This window comes from Cornus florida, unplaced genomic scaffold (assembly GCF_030987335.1).
Source record: "Cornus florida cultivar Cherokee Brave unplaced genomic scaffold, ASM3098733v1 CherokeeBrave_3.0.0_Hap2_Chr02, whole genome shotgun sequence".
NCBI classification, from domain to species: Eukaryota; Viridiplantae; Streptophyta; class Magnoliopsida; order Cornales; family Cornaceae; genus Cornus; species Cornus florida.
In genome coordinates, this window is record NW_026775572.1 from 65490172 (window position 1) to 65506917 (window position 16746).

At 35.1% G+C, this 16746-nt stretch overlaps 2 protein-coding genes across 13 annotated transcripts; both read left to right on the plus strand.

The window, feature by feature from the left end:
- Positions 1–1462: 1462 nt before the first annotated feature.
- On the plus strand, positions 1463–10323 carry LOC132295180 (sucrose-phosphatase 2-like). Of its 12 annotated transcripts, none has more exons than XR_009478357.1 (10): positions 1463–1683; positions 6002–6080; positions 6157–6456; positions 6689–6790; positions 6933–7127; positions 7247–7534; positions 8094–8280; positions 9400–9435; positions 9547–9636; positions 9997–10015. XR_009478357.1 is itself a non-coding variant. In XM_059793331.1 (10 exons), exons 2-9 carry the CDS (start codon positions 6021–6023, stop codon positions 9634–9636), a joined length of 1272 nt encoding a protein of 423 aa, XP_059649314.1. In that variant the 5' UTR covers positions 1463–1683; positions 6002–6020; the 3' UTR covers positions 9824–9972. The 12 variants fall into 12 exon arrangements, 9 of the variants coding, with proteins under 9 accessions (XP_059649314.1, XP_059649318.1, XP_059649311.1 ...); XR_009478355.1 differs by having other exon boundaries at positions 9544–9636; positions 9997–10014; XR_009478356.1 differs by having other exon boundaries at positions 9986–10005.
- Positions 10324–14123: 3800 nt separating this feature from the next.
- Positions 14124–16306, plus strand: LOC132295183 (inactive protein RESTRICTED TEV MOVEMENT 2-like). The gene is made up of 2 exons (XM_059793341.1): positions 14124–14378; positions 15556–16306. Exons 1-2 carry the CDS (start codon positions 14240–14242, stop codon positions 16272–16274), a joined length of 858 nt encoding a protein of 285 aa, XP_059649324.1. The 5' UTR covers positions 14124–14239; the 3' UTR covers positions 16275–16306.
- Positions 16307–16746: the final 440 nt, after the last annotated feature.

A 16746-nucleotide genomic window follows, 5' to 3' on the forward strand; every position in this document is an offset into this window, starting at 1 on the left:
TAAATATTATGCAATTCGGAATCCATATATTTTAAATTTTATTTATCGTCGTTACCTTTGAAAATAATTTGTTTTAGTTCTCGAATTTAAAATTTTGAAAATAATTATATTAATGAGTACTATTTGAATAATTTTAATTATTTAAGTTTGAATTGACTTTTTTTATGATTAGATTTTACATTAACCTTCATTGTTAAATTGAAATATTCCATTGAGTGAATGTGGTTATTTTATTAATATTTTTATAATGTTGTTAGGGCAAAAATGTAATATGTATAATTTTCAAACTTCAACTTTTGTATTTAACAAACAATTTTATTGAATTCAACTTTTAAAATTAAAACATTATCAAATAGGTTTTTAAATTAAAACATTCAACACTTAAATTTTCAGCGCTTAAAATTCAATACTTGAAATTTTCAGAATTAAATATTTGAAATTTTCAGTGCTTAATTTTTAATTTTATCAAACAGCACCTTAGTAACCATTCTTTCACTATTTTGATGATTGATTCTTGTAATTTATCGTGATGCTTCAAATTTTCAAATGGGAATTTTGTACTCTCTCACTCTCTAAAATCACTTTGAAGCTATGGTTAAAAGGCTTTCATCCAAAGAGAAGTGCAGTTAGAAAAATAAATTGTTTTTCGTTTATTTATTTATTTTTCTTTTTCAATTTCTTTAACTATCAGAAAGTAGCTGCATATATCCAGGTAGAAATTCAAATTCCACCATAAAAGAGAAAGTATACAATATGAAATCAGCTCAGTATAAGCAAACAATGATGTTATGTTTGAGAACAACGAATCGGCAGCTTGAATTTGGGATTAGAAAAAATTTAGTTCAAAGCTTGTACTAATTTTTTTCTAAATTGAAATTTAAAGCACCAATTCGATACTCCCAAACACAACATGACTGTAATTAAAAAGTAGGATTCTTTAACAAAATTTGTAATTTCAACCCTAATAAATGAGGAAGGGAAAGCAGGTAGCATTGTTAACTTTAGAGTGGAACCATCGGAAAAACCATTATGCATAGCAAACTCGAAACAAATATATAGAACACTGTCAAATGTCAATCCCACCTGCTTAAATGAAATTTGTCCACCTGAGTTTTTATCATTGCATTGAATAATTTATATATATATATATATATATATATATATATATTCTTGAAAAAACACCATAATATTAATTTATGATACTGTCAAATTTATGCACACACATTATTAGAAATGCGAAGACCGATGTACTTCAGAGATTATATGTGTATTGCTTCGAAATGAGTCTGACAATGTTCTATTAATTGTTATAATTTTACTTAAAACCCATTTACATGATTAAGGAAGTAAGAGTAGTGATTTAATATATATTTTTAGCCTCTGGAGGCATTTTATAAAAAAATAATAATAATAATAAGAATGTGTTATTTTATTCATAAATTAAATTTGACCAATTCGATCCTAAATTTGAAGACATAAATAGGAGGAAACGGTGTGAAAGTCTTTTCGTCAGTGAGAGACCCGGCCCAAACTGCACCACCTACTTCCATAAATCCCCACTACTGGTTCTGGTTCTGATTCTGGTTGATTCACAAGAAAAGTAAGGAAAAGAAACTGAAATTCTTGAATCGCCTCATTGCGGGGAATTTGTGGAGTATGCTCTGCGTTTCATCCACAACTTTGGTAACTGTTTTTCCGATCATCTACTTTAATTTTGATTGTTTGTTCTCTTTCCTAATTGTGCATTCATGGCCCTATTCATTCCTTTAATTTTCAATTTCTGGGTTTTTCCTCAATTGTGCTGAACTTATCCATATATATATATATATTTATATAGATAAATAAAATGTTTACCTTCGGAAATAGATATCCTTTATCATCATTCTGTTTCATGCATTTAGATATTTTGTTTATTTCAGTTAATAAACTTTTTTTTTTTTTTTTGCAATTTTCAATTTTATATTTGGACATGCTTTTGCCCCACCATTACAAGGCTTGTGCTTTTCTTGGGTCCTAGTGTTTGACTGGAATTATTGAGAAGTTGATTAAAGTGTTAAATTTTTTTTCTTGAAGTATTAATATTTCTACTACTTTGTTTTTCTCTATTTATTCATTTTAACTCAACTTCTTCTGATTACTTATTATTTTCCTAATATTTTTAAAATTTTTAGAACTTGGTGAGTATCTGAACCTTTGGAAATTTCGTGAAGGTTCCTTGAATTTGGCCATTTTGTCCTTCACATGATTGATGTTCATTTTGGTAAAATGAACCAAGATGGTCATGAAAATCTCAAGCTTGGTCTGTTAAAAAGGTCTATTGGACTAGTAAAAGATGGTGTTAGTGAACTGCTTGTGATTTGTGAAGAGCTCAGTCATGGCTACTAAGAATCTGATTGAAGCCCATAGATTAATTGAATGAACTAGTAAGTGAAACATTTGGGCGTCATTGGCATATAAGCCATGTTTGAGCAACAACATAGTTTTTAATAATCAGCTTTTACTTATAAGTAATGGCTTTTGGAAGCACGGTTATCAATCAACACTCACTAGAGTTTTCTCGTTTAATGGGCCTATCAATTGATGGTTACTATATTCCAAAAAAAAACCCATTTAGAAAAAAATTGTCAGACTTAGGGTTAAAACCCTTCCAGGATTGCTCAACCTATCCATTGATGGTTATTGTATTTGAGAAAATCCCAATTTAGAAAATCATTTTAATAACTTAGGATTAAAACCCTAATTTTGAAAAACAAGTTTAGAACAATATTTTGACCAAATTTAGGATCAAATCTAAGTCAAATAACTATGGTCTCATTTACCTTTACCCTGGATACGTGACTAAGCATTGAGAGATTTGCACCGTGTTTGTATTTTGTGTTTAAAGACAAACGACTCATGACATACACTACAATTCCAATTTTGAGTAGGACACGTGACTCATATTCCAAGCACAAATGACAAGTTCAGATTTATGATGCATGGACATAAACTTTAGACTAAATTGTTGGACATGATACATTTTCATTAGATCTCAATTCTTTTTTTAATTTTATTTATTTATTTATTTTGACGAGGCTATGGCCTTAAATAGAGCGGAACGGAAACATAAGATTCATTTAGCTTACCCCAAGTAGTTGGGAAAAAGGCTTGGTTGTTGCTGTTGTCGTCGTCTCAATTCTTTTTTTTCTTTTTTTTTTCGTGAACTAGGTTCGTGATATTTGGAATCCTTGTTGCACTTTTCCTAACAATTATATTATGATTATCTAAAAAAATTTGACGTGTTCAAAATATATTATTTTAAATATGGATATGTTTAGGATGTTTTAGACATGTATTTGTGAATGTTTGATAAGGGTATGGCAGTACGTCCCCCTTATAGAAGTAGTCATGCTTCATAGTCTTTGGTTTCATAAAATAAAAAAATCTCGGGATAGCGACATGATATGTTAAGACCCAAACATGTTTGCTACATATTGTCCATCTATAATATCCTATTTGCAATATAACAGTTTTAGAACCAAAGTAGTGTTGCAAACCAAGGGGTAGAATGAATGTCAGAGGTGACACTGGAGTGCATGCCCCTGTTTTGAGTATCACTTGGGCTCATGATAAATGGTGGATCACATGATTGCATAAATTTAATGCCCCGCCACTTTGATCAATATTAATTGGGGTGGGGAAATTTTGGCAAATTGTGGGCAGGTGGGTGAATACTCTAGTGGCTATCAGCTTCCACAGATGATTGGGGAACTTCCTACAGAGGTCATCCTATTTCTATTCCTAGTAAATTGGGTTAGCTTGTAGAATTACGGAAGGGGTGGGACAAAATTCGTTTTTTTACCCACTATTTCCTTCCATAGTCCTAACCCTATTCTTTTTCTTAAGAAAAAGAATCCGCTTTTTCATTTATTTGTGAACAGCTCTACAAAATTGATCAATCTTATTTTTTATTTCATTCTGTGATGGTAGGCATAGAGTAACTTTGAACTTCTCCTGTAAGATGGTTATATCTTGAAATAAAACCAGCTAGAGATGGATGGGAAGGTACCTGGAACTGGGTTTTATTAGAGGATTCAGGGTGGGCAGGGATCCATCATGCCAGCTGGAGATTTCCTACTTGTTAGCTGCTGAAACCATTGTCTTCTGTGACGTAGAAGAGACTAGATATTTGGGTAGTGTTCTAATTTGCTTGCAGGCAGTCTCTGGTTAGAAAGTCAATGTGGGGAAGAGTGTGTTGGTTCTTGTGGGGGAGGTCGCAAGGATCGATGACTTGGCCGATCTTCTTGGTTGTAGTTTTTGGTTCCTCCCCTATTTCGCATTTGGGCTTGCCTCTAGGGTCTCCCTCGAGGAGAGTTGGGGGGATTAGGATCCTACGGTGGAGCGAAGCACTTCCAGAGGAGGCTTGCGGGGTGGAAGAAGCAGCGTCTTTTGAAGGGTGAGAGGGTCACCCTGATGAAGAGCACACTGTCAAGCCTTCATTCTTCTTATCTTTTTTCCAAATTTGGCTAGGAGGATCAAGAGGCTTCGGCACAACTTCCTTTGGGGTGGTGTTGGGGCGGAGTTCAAGTACCACCTAGTTCGTTGTGAGCAAGTGTGTAGGCCGATTTGGACGGGAGGTCTGGGGATTAGGAGATTGGAGCCTTTCAACAAGGTTCTTTTGGGCAAGTGTTTGTGGAGATTTGGGGTGGAGAGACAGATTATGGAGGAGAGTTATCTTTTGCAGATTTGGGGAGGACAGTGAATGGTGCTTCTTAGAGTTGAGGATCCCAGGAGGAGTTAGTGTTTGTAAATTCATCAGAAAGGGATGGGATGGATTCTCTAAACACATCAAATTCAGGGTTTGAGATGACAGAGATATATGATTTTGGGAGGATGTTTGGTGTGGTGATCGGTCGTTGGTGTGCACCTTCCTAACCTCTTCCAACCTGCTTCAAATAGACATGCATTGGTGACTGACTCTTATAACTTGATAGGGGGAGGACAATTTGGGATGTGAGCTTTGTGATGCATTTTCAAGACTGGGAGTTGGAGGATGCCATAGGGTTATTGGAGCTGTTACATCGTCAGGTAGTGGATGGAGGAGGGCCTGACTCCTGGATCTGAGTGTCGTCTTCTCAGGGGAGGTTTGATGTGCTCTCTTTCTATAGGAGTCTTTTGGTTGGTCCAGGGACCGCTTTTCTGTAGAAGGCTATTTGGCACACAAAGGTCCCGCTAAAGGTGGCCTCTTTGCTTGACGCTGGATAACTTGAGGAGAAGGAGACAGCGTGTTGCATGTGTAAGAGAGATGAAAGAGTCTGTTGATCACCTTCACTTGCATTGCCCAGTTGCCAAGGCCAGTTAGGATTGCTTTTTGGTTTGTTTAGGATGCAGGGGTTATGCCTCAATCTTCAAGAGGCACAATGGAAGCTTGGAGCGGTTGTACAGTGGACTCCCAAGTCCGTGACTTTTGGAGGATCATGCCCTTGTTTATTTGGTGGTGCTGCAGAGGGAACAGAATAGGAGGTCCTTTGAGGAGTCTACTATTGGGATGCTGAAGTTCTCTATTATTAGTTCCCTTTTTGTTGGGTTTATGGGAGAAATTGTATATCTTGGGGTGAGAGAGTTGATTTTATGAACGGTTTGAGAGTTTAGGGGCCCTATTTTGTCCTTGTGTAGTTTTTGCGGGCTGCGTTCCCCTTTCAAACGCCTTTAATGATACTTTACTTATCAAAAAAAAGTTCTATGACATCACTTTTTTTCATAAATTCTATGACATCACTTGCACCAAAAGAAATAATTTCCATCACTTTAAAAATCGTCATATTTCAAGTTCATGTCTCCTTATAACTGTTATTTCACAGCCACTTGTACGTTGAATTGATGGCACCAAAAACTGGATATAGGAAAATTTTCTTGAATAAAATTTCTTAGACTTAATTTCTCTTTATTCTGTGCATGTTACTTTTGGACTTTCTGTAGTAAAGCATCTGTAATAATGAATCTTTCTTTTGCATATCTGCAGAGTTCACTGTGGTTATAGGATGAATAGGCTGGATGGTTCTGCACGTCTTATGATAGTTTCAGATCTTGACTATACAATGGTAGATACTCAATTAAAATTCTTGTTACTAGCTTTACTTTGTGGTGATTCAACTGGATAGAAGTCTTCAATTGCAGGTAGATCATGATGATCCTGAGAACCTTGCTCTTCTTAGGTTTAATTCCCTATGGGAAGCCTATTACCGTCATGATTCTCTTCTAGTTTTCTCCACTGGAAGGTCACCTACAATCTACAAACAGTTGAGGAAAGAGAAGCCCTTGTTGACCCCTGATATAATTGTGATGTCTGTGGGAACTGAGATTACATATGGTGAACTAATGGTACCAGATGAAGGTTGGAAACAATTTTTGAATCAGAAATGGGATAGAAACATAGTCACTGAAGAAACAGCTAAGTTTCCTGAACTTACTTTCCAGGTTTGTTCAATCACTGATATGTGAATGTTATCTTTGCCTAAATAATGTGCAGCATGTCCAATTGTTTTAAATTTTGCAGCAATATATGTGTTATTTGTTGAAAAACTACAGATGCATCCATCATTCTTAGTGAACGAGAGACCCTACAGAGCCCTTAAACTCCCGATTTAAGAGAGTAGGCCTATTTGTCTATTCAATTTCCAGACTTCTAAAATCTATGGCATTATTGCAGTCAGAAACAGAGCAACGACCTCACAAAGTTAGTTTCTTTGTGGGGAAAGAAAAGGCTTTGAAAATAATTAAGGCTCTCTCAGAAAGTTTGGTAAAACGTGGGGTAAGTTTCATTTTTATTGGATTAACATTTCTTTTCGGGCTACTGTCAGTTTCAGTTTTATTGGTATGCTGGGATATTTTATCTTATTTCATTTCCCTGATTGTATGACCGTTGTTTTTATTTTATATTGTTATTTTATCAGTTAGAAGTAAAAATTATCTATAGTGGTGGGATAGCTTTGGACATATTACCTCGTGGTGCTGGAAAAGGATGTGCTCTTGCTTATTTGTTGAAAAAATTTGAAGTTGATGGAAGACTACCTGCTAATACCATTGTTTGTGGTGACTCTGGAAATGATGCTGAACTGTTCGGTGTTCCTGAAGTCTATGGTGTGATGGTTGGTATCTCCATAATCATTTTCTCGTTCACTGATATTTGTTTCATACTTTCATTTCGTTGTAACAATAAATTGAATGGTTCTACCACCAAATACCAATTATTTTGTTACACAAGCAGGTCAGTAATGCACAGGAAGAGTTGTTGCAGTGGCATGCAGATAATGCAAAGGATAATCCTAATATAATACATGCAACTGAGAGATGCGCAGCTGGGATCATACAAGCCATTGGTAATTTCGGTCTGGGCCCAAATTTATCTCCTAGAGATGTAGACCTCTCGGAGTGCAAAATGAATTCTTCCAGCCCGGGTTATGAGATGGTGAAGTTTTACTTGTTTTGTGAGAGATGGCTGCGTGCAGAAGTTGAGAAGTCTGATCAGTACATGCAGAGGTTAAGATCAGTCTTTGTAAGTCTAAATTGCTTTTCATTAAATAAAATAAAAAATTGTAGGATTCTTCGTATTCTTTCATTCACGGTGTACTAGCTTAGGGAGAGTTTTCTGTCTTATTCCCTTGGACATTTGCATTAGGACCTGTTGCTGCAATGGAAGCCATGATATTAAAATGTTTTTCTAAGTCAAGTCGGTGGGGCATCTTCTGTTGAGTTTTAATGGATGCTTTTGTTTGGTTCATTGCTGAATTTAATAGTTAGATTGTTCTATATTCTGCAACCTATTCTCAAGGTTTAAGATCGTTCAAAATCAGTATAATTTGTTTGACCTTAGTACTTGTAATCAGCATATGCATATTTTTCAAAATGTGACTTAGAGTTTGCATAAATTGCTTGAATAAAATTCTATTCCTGGACGGTGATTGGTCCCTTTTTCAGCTTGTAAGCATTGTGAAACAAGTTCTTTTCGAATGCTTTATCCCTTTTTGACTCCTCTCACTGCATATTTTTGCTGTCTCTCTGTTTTGATATTGAAATTATACCAACCTTCTGATTACTTCATTCATATTTCTCAGTATCCATTGGGCATCTTTGTCCATCCTTCTGGAGTTGAGCAACCTCTCCACCGGTTCATAGATGCAATGGAAAGGTCTTATGGAGACAAGCAGGGGAAACAATATTTTGTTTGGGTGGATCGAGTTTCTTCAGCGCAGATTAGTCCAGATATATGGCTGGTGAAGTTTGATAAGTGGGAGCAATCTGGTATGACTGTTCAATATGATTTGGTGATATTCTACTATATATTTATTCCCTTTAAATTTACATTTTGAAGCTCAAACACTTGCCCCGGTTCTAGGTTATTCTGATCTCTGCCCACTGTAAACACATTGCATAAAAATGAACTTTTAAAGCTCAAGGTCAGTAAACTGAAAATGACCATTGTGAAAAACCACCAAAATTGTCCTAGGTTATGTATTCCCAAAAACATTTAACAGTTACTTACTTGTGAAGGTCAGTAGTAATTTATTGCTCACTTTGACCATAAAGGCCATATATTTGTGTCTGTACATGAGGAGGATCTACTTAAACCTGGTGCCACTTAGTTCTATTATCTTTAGATCCAGAGATTAAAAGAATACAATGATGGGTGGTGGTAGATACCTTTTTTAGTTGATTTTTTTTTTTTTTTTGACATTACCTAGTCTTCAGGTTGGTTCTAAAAATTCTAAACAGATGTTAAGTTCTCCACAAATAAATTGAACACATTTTCTTCCCTACCAAAGTTAGCTGTTCACTTCAGTTTGAATGTCGATTTCGGCAGCATGGATGCTGATGTTGACAATGAACAGCCTTTGAAACTGTTAAGTTCTCAGAAAGGAATCACTAAGTTATCTGATACAGAATCATAGGGCAAGACTGAAAGAACAAGACAAAAACAAAAGGAAGAAGAAATTAGAAGAACTGTAATATTTTAAATCACCATCAATTAAAGGTGGCTTGTTGGTGATATGACTGAGGTAACCTTACAACAGATTGACATAATATGATTTTTTTTCCCTCACGACACGATCATTGGAAGATCATGTAACGACAACATTAAATATTATCTTGGAACATGTCGATTCTTGCACATTTTTTTCTTTCTTTCTTTTTGTGTGTGTGTGTGTGTGTGTCTGTTTGTGTGAGTGTGTGCATGCATGTTTTTTGTTTCATTATTCTTATCCTATGAAGTTTTGGTTAACTTGCCTAACACCCCCTGTTGCCCTTTTCTTTTTGGTGTCCTTTCTTGTTAACTATTTTATACCACCAATGTTGCCTAAAATTCTTGTAGCTTATTATTTTGCTAATGACTATTGTTAAATTGTTGGAGGTGAGGAGCAGCGATGCTGTCTGACCACCGTTCTACTAAGTTTAAAGGTGATTATAAATCTTAATGCTTAAGTATCATATTCTGGAGGTTGATTAACTTCATGATGATTATTCGAGAGAACCTGAAGTTACCCCATGTTCTGTTTATGGGTTTAGCAGGGTGAGGTGCAGAATGGCTTCACATGGATGCACGTGCATCAGACATGGTCGGATGGATTAGTAACAAATGACCAAACAAATTTTGACTAGGTTAGCTTAACATTTGTCGTGTCTCAAAAGTATATATGAAATTGATCTTATTCTCCTTCCCTAGCAATATATAACTTATTTTTTTCTCTATCGTTCGGTAATTCCTCTAGTTATAAATGAAATATTCAAATAAAATCGCTGATTGTGATAATGCTTATTCAATAATTTGTCACACATTTGATGCTAGGTTTTTTGCTCGCCTCACTACTGTTGCCTGCTTCTAAGATGATATTAATTGCACCAGAGTCCTTAATTGGTTTCATCTTCAGAACTGCATACTTTATTTCTGCACGCAATTATCTATTACATCAACAAGGCATAATGACCGTGAATAAATTTCGGTTGACAGCTCAATTGCAGGTATTGAACATGTTATGTACCGGTAGGAATTGCAGAACGCGCAGCATAGAATTCTCGTGTTGATGTTGTTGTCCGGAACTTGGAGTGGAAGCAATGGCGTCCACGACAAAGAATGGAGCTTGTGGATCATGTGAAAGGAGTTCAATTGCGCTATGTGTGAAGGCTTTTCGGCTTTACAGGGTGATTATAGAGAGTGTGATTCGTTGAGGATCAACTGTTAGAGCTTTCCAAGTTGGTAGTTTTTGGTCTGTAATGCCACCTATTACTGATTTCATGTTCCAAAATTACTAAGTTTTATGTTAAATAAACTTTTTGTATTGATATATATATATATATATATATATATATATTCCTGGGCAAGAAATTAATTCTTGTAAAGGGTATTATATTAATTCATTGGATGATTTCGCGCTCAAGATGTTACCTTACCCAAAAAGAAGACATTCAAGATGTTGGATGATTCTATCTCCGTTGGGTAAGACGGGAAAAAATTGGATAGAAGGGAGAGAAGAAGGAAAGGATGAGACATCCTTAGAGAAAAAATTATGAACTTTCCTTGTTTTGCTCGGTTGGATGGAAGTGAAGAGAAGAAGTTGATAACTTTTTTTATTCATTAGGAGATAAGGGAAAAATAATAATTTTAAATTATTTTTACCCTTATACCCGTCAGTATTTTTTTTATCTTTAATTTCACTCTAATTTGTTGGTTGCCTCTTATATATAAATATAAATATAAATATAAATAAAGAATATTATTGCATTAAACTAAAAACAAAATCTAAGCATTCCAAGGACCACTGTCCCATTTTTGTTTTTTGTTTTTTTTTTTTTTTTGGGTGGTATTTTTTTATGGGTATGAATTCGGCTTGACATCATGCTTTTATGAGAATGTGAAAGACATTGTCATTAGTTTCACAATGGGGTTGAGTCGTCAAGGAGCAATAATAAGTATTCACATTTTTTACTCTGATCCTTTATTTACTACTAAGGCCATTATAAAATCCCGGCCCCCCGCCCCCCCACACACAACACACACACACACAGGATCCATATATCGACCAAACAAGGGCTAGAGAGGTCAAGTTCAAGGCCAACGTGGGTACAGAAGTATGATAAAGGGAAAGGTATATTTATATGTATATATGTGCATAACACATGAATCAAATAAGTTTATGAATCAAATAAGTTTGTAACACGAATCAATACTTTGAAACAAGATGCGTAGGGATTTTGAAGGATAATATTGTAATTTAATACTTTTATAACAACTTCACTTATCTCTCATGTTGCAGATGAAAATTTGTAAATCCCTCCTATTATCCTTTTTCTCCCTGTCTCATTCCCTCTTATTTTCCTTCCACTCCACTTCCTTTCTACCAAACAAAACATTAGGGATGTATTATGCACTTTTACGACATCAGGGTTAAGATATTTTCACTCTACTTACTTTTTTTACAAAAATAAAATGACTTCAGAAACACATTCAAACTCCATACTTATTATATATATATAAAGAATAAGACAATATTTTTAACTTAAAAATAAACAAATCTTTTATAAGAAAAGGTGCTATTATGAGCCGGCAACGGGCCGGGAAAGACTGGACTACAGTTTTCTAGCCCAGGCTAGGCCCGCTATCAGATTCAGATAGCCCACGGGCCACCCAGCATGCCTTTTTAATTTGGGCCCCATTTAGTCCTAAATTCGCTCATCTTTTCTTTCTAATTGGACCGTGTTTTTTTATATTCTAATTCAATTAAAAATTGTCTAATTTAGGGGCAATAATTGAGACCTTGAATTGGTCCAAATATGCACAATTTCTTACTTTTTCTGGAGGTCTATTGTAACAGAAAAAGTGTTTCGTAATCCAATTCAAAAGTTTAAATAGTTGGGTGGGGCTAATATATAACCCATATATATACATTTCCACATGTGCACAATCCCACACTGCCTAAGTGTGGATGGGACAAGTGTTATATGTAAATTCAACACCCTGGAGTAGTACCGGGATAGATAACTCCCCGGGAAGTCAATGGCTAAGCTTAATTTTGAGTCAAAGTGCAAAGCCCCCCACCCGTAACATCTATGGCAGTTAGGAGTCTATGGGTAACGAATATTGCACAAACGAAGAAAGGGAAAAAATTATGGATGGGACATTGGTGAGAAATGTATATTATCCTAGCCTTATTTGTTTAGTTAGATGGATGAGAAGGGAAGGAAGTAACTACTACTTTGTTAGGAGGGAAAGGGAGAGAGATTGCTAATAATTGAATTTATTTAATAATTATTTGCAACAACCATACTTTTCTTCCATTCATATTTGTGAAAGACAAAACGGAAGCAATTTTAAAATTTTCATAATCTTAATCAAGTGATTTTTCATCAAACCAACAACTACTAAAAATGATCCCATACCTTTAGACGATTGGTTAATCGCCAAATACGCGATTACCCTTTCCTTTTTGCTTTGAACACAAGTGAAGCTTCGATTACTTCTACGACCCCCAGGATACACAGGTTTATACAACCCTCTCTTCATGTATCTTATTCTATATTTTTTTGTAACTGCAGAATAATTATAACTAGAGAGAGATCTGTCGTACGTATCTAATAAACGAGGCTAGATACGAGGATCAAAAGAGATTCTTATCCTAGATTGCAATTGCACTCTAGGATTCTGAAATTATAACAAGGCCATATCATATTAAATAATTATATATAAGCCCTTCCACTACAGAATATCGGTAAGTAGCCCTTAGGAAAATTAAATATTGTCCCACCTATGGCATACTTACTTCTTATATTCCTTGAATAACCAATTTAAACCTAATGATTACTCAATTTAATTCTTTTGTAAAAGAATTTTTTAAATAAATATTTTTTCTAAATAAATAAATAGAAAAATAATTTAGTAAATATTTTACTAAAATGCTCTGATCAGATTCCAGTGATCAAACTTATTATTTTTATTTTCATTTATTAACTTGCATTAAGGGCTATTCTAACTCTTATAAAAAGTGTGAATTTCATGTTGATCATTTGAGTTCCCACAACTCATATTTTCAACGTGTAAATCTCATTTACACACTTGAGTGACCTATAATGCAACTTGAAGACTATAATGCATCTCATGCAAACATATAAATAACCCAATGCATGAATATTTAATTTAATAAATCACATTTATTAATAAAATGTCAAATAAACAGTAAATATTGGGCGTTTAGGGTACATATATGATCCCAACAATTTAGAAGAAAGAAAATTTGTGAATCAAAAAGGATAGTTTATCCATCATTTTTTTCCTTCTATGTATCTTCTCTACTAAATGAAAAAAATTTGTTCCTTCCTATCTTTTATTCACCACTCTTCTTTTTTTCATTGTAGTGGTAGTGAATTAATTACCAAATTTACCCGTGGAGGGCCACAACAATGTGGTGATGAAAGAAGGGTATGTTGGGAATATTGTAAAATATAGTACATAGACTTTTGAATTGACACAATTATTTTAAGACAATTAAATATAGAAGGTGGACACTTATTTTAGGACAAGAATATTATAAAATCAGGAAAATAAACAGTATGAGATTAACGCTAAAGATTTCAATTGGACTAATTTACTATGATAAATTACAATTATATGTGGAACAACATTGATTTAATCGGCATGAATAAATAAATATACTCATAAGCTTGGATGGAAGATATTTCGTAAAAAATATGTGGAATAAGAAGTGGTGGAAGAATAATTAATAGTATTATGTTATTAAGGCTGGAGTATAGGGCAAACAAAGAATTTCCTACTTCATCCTCACAGGAAAATCAAGATAGCGTCATACTTAGACTAAGGGACAAAATGAAGCCCACAAACACAACGTACACCACACCGACCAAATTGGAATAGTTTCATTTTAAAGAAAACACAAAACTAATAACTTGTATATAGTTCTCATCACTCGTGTTACATGTACACACACACATATATACAAGCCCTCAAACACAACGTACACGGTACACCAAAGCGACCAAATTGGAATAGTTTCATTTTTAAGAAAACACAACAAATAACTTGTATATAGTTCTCATCACTTGTGTTACATGTACACACACTTACACACACACACACATATATACTCATATATGTATAAATACAGAATACCTAACCAACAATTTCATCAAACATTTCAAAGTTTTATAATTTGTTCAGAGAGAGAGAGGAAGATCACAGCAAACAGGAACAGAAATGGCAACGAGAACGCCTCGAACCAGTGGAACCGCACCGACCCGTCCTCCCCGCGCCATGGGGCGGCCTGAAGTTTTTAAGCCCGTCTCAGAACGGAAAGAAGAAGAAGGAGCTGATATACTAGCTGTTTATCTTCCCGGTACGTACACTTTCCAAATTGCTAGTGCATGCATGTGATTGAATTCATAAGAGTTTAATAAGATAGATATTGAAGACACCTAATTAAACATGAGTTTTAACAATTTCTCATCAACTTAGATGAAGCAATACTTCTGAAAAGTTTTTAGTTCTGTGTATATAAAAAGGCTAATCTAATGCACGAAGCTCTTACCGTTTAAGGCTAATCTAGTGTAAGAAGTTTTCGCCGTTGCAAACTGTGGAGAGGGTCAAATATTGTATGCAGTCTGTAGTCTTACCACTGTATAGAGAGGCTTTCTTGACCCCTATATATCAGTATTTGTTTTTTGAACATTAGTTGAGCACACCATCTTTAACTTTGCATCACATGTCTTGAGTTTTCACAGAAAAGACGTCCAATCAGTTTTAGAATTCAAATTAGAATTAAATGAGGCTATATTCGGCTACATGTAATTGGAGAAAAGTTTAGTTGAAAGCAACATAAAAGTGAACTAAATTTTTTTCAATTCCAAAGCTCCAATTCCATGTAACTGAACATAACTAGATTTCACATGATTGACTTGGGACTTTGTCTTTACCATATAGTTGTTCTTTTAGAAGAATGTGTATTTATATCATTAAATTTGATTAATTAGAGATAGCCAGAATTGTTAACTCTTTGATTTTGCTGAGTTAAATTCGTTCTAGACATCATTGGAGAAGTTGGGTACATAAATCTTTTTTTTTTTTCGATAATCGGTGTCGCACCCCAGTTTGTCTACAATTGGTTTGCTGAGTTAAATTGGTTCTAGACATCATTGGAGAAGTTGGCTACATAAATCTTTTTTTTTATTTTTTATTTTTGATAATTGGTGTTGCACCCCAGTTTATCTATAATCGAGGTGAGACCTGTGCAACATCCAACACATACGGATCGGGTAAGGCTCGAACTATGTCTGTAGTCGTGTCCCAAGGAATTGCTTGCACGTAGCAAGAATTGAACTTCAGATCTAAAGTATCGTGAGGCTCCATGACTTAAGTCTTTTCCACTAGGCGAACCCCTTGGGGTTAGATATATAAATCTTATATCCTGCTTAATTTCTAGTGCATATGTCTAATGTCTTTGAACCATGGAGCTAGCATTTCTCATATATATGTATATTAATAATGGTGTTTCTGTTTCTTGCTTAATCTTCCAGGTTTTATGAGTGAGCAAATTAAGATTTCAGTTGAAGGCCAGAATACACTTAGGGTTACCGGGGAGCGCCTAGATGGGGCGAACAAATGGAGCCGTTTCCAGGAGGATTATCCCATTCCTGAAAACTGCAACACGAGAGATATCCGTGCCAATTTTGAGGGCGGAACTCTTGCCATTACAATGCCGAGGAAAAGCACCCCCCAGGTTAGCCCTAAAGTCGAAGCTCCAAGCCCTCCAGAGGCCACGAGCAAGCAAATGCCTCAGAAGGGTCCTCAGGAAGACATTCAAGCAAAACCTGATAACGCCAAGCAAAGAGATACCAACATTGTCCAGCCTTCGAGCCCTCCAAAACCCGAGCCAATGCCTCAAAACGGTTCTCCAATAAAGCCTAAGAAGGGCCGAAAAACTGAGGATGACAAGCAAAGAGATACCAACATTGTCCGGCCTTCGAACCCTCAAAAATCTGCAACCGAGCCAATGCCTCGACCGGTTCAAGAAGACAATACCATCCGTGACAACAAACGAACAGATGGTATAAATATTTTAGACGGTTGTGGTAATAAACTGTATAGTTATATACAGACAGTGAGAGGTCTTGCCAGAGGGCTGAGTGAAGACAGACAATTGATGGTGAATATGGGCATCGCTGCTATGGTGTTTCTGGCTCTTGGGGTTTCTATCTCCTACAGTTTTGTGTACTCTGGGAAAGCCGAAGACTAGTTCTTCTAGTAGATTTACATTTCTTCTTACAATCATGTATCATGTATGTTATATATATATATAGACACACACACACACTTTACTGACTCATGCTGTAAATGCTAGACACAATGACCATGAATAAATTTCGGTACCACCTGTTTCATTTCTAAATACCACCTGTTTCTACAAGCCTGGCTAAATTATACTCTTCACATCAATTATCATTTCTCATAATCAGCTTCTTCTCACATAATGTAATTCAATCCTCATGAGTTCTCCAGATTTTCTCTTGCTGGGTTGACGATAAATTCTGAACTTTTTAGAAAGGGCTTATCCTCCTTCAAAAGAAAAAGTCTAGAGTTCAAATCTCTAATGAAATAAACAATGAGCATGTGTTATTTCCTATTTTTTTAATTTTTTTATAAAAAAAAAAGAAAAAAGAAAATCTCATCAAAAACAGAACTTGACAACAAATTCTTGTTTAGGATAT

Bases quoted from the DNA above. Each gene is read 5' to 3' on its own strand.
- LOC132295183 (XM_059793341.1), top strand. From the start codon at position 14,240: ATGGCAACGAGAACGCCTCGAACCAGTGGAACCGCACCGACCCGTCCT. The intron at 14,379-15,555 runs GTACGTACACTT...TTAATCTTCCAG, and splicing joins ACTAGCTGTTTATCTTCCCG to GTTTTATGAGTGAGCAAATT.
- LOC132295180 (XM_059793331.1), top strand. From the start codon at position 6,021: ATGAATAGGCTGGATGGTTCTGCACGTCTTATGATAGTTTCAGATCTT. The intron at 7,128-7,246 runs GTTGGTATCTCC...TTACACAAGCAG, and splicing joins CTGAAGTCTATGGTGTGATG to GTCAGTAATGCACAGGAAGA. The intron at 9,436-9,543 runs GTGATTATAAAT...TTATGGGTTTAG, and splicing joins CCGTTCTACTAAGTTTAAAG to CAGGGTGAGGTGCAGAATGG.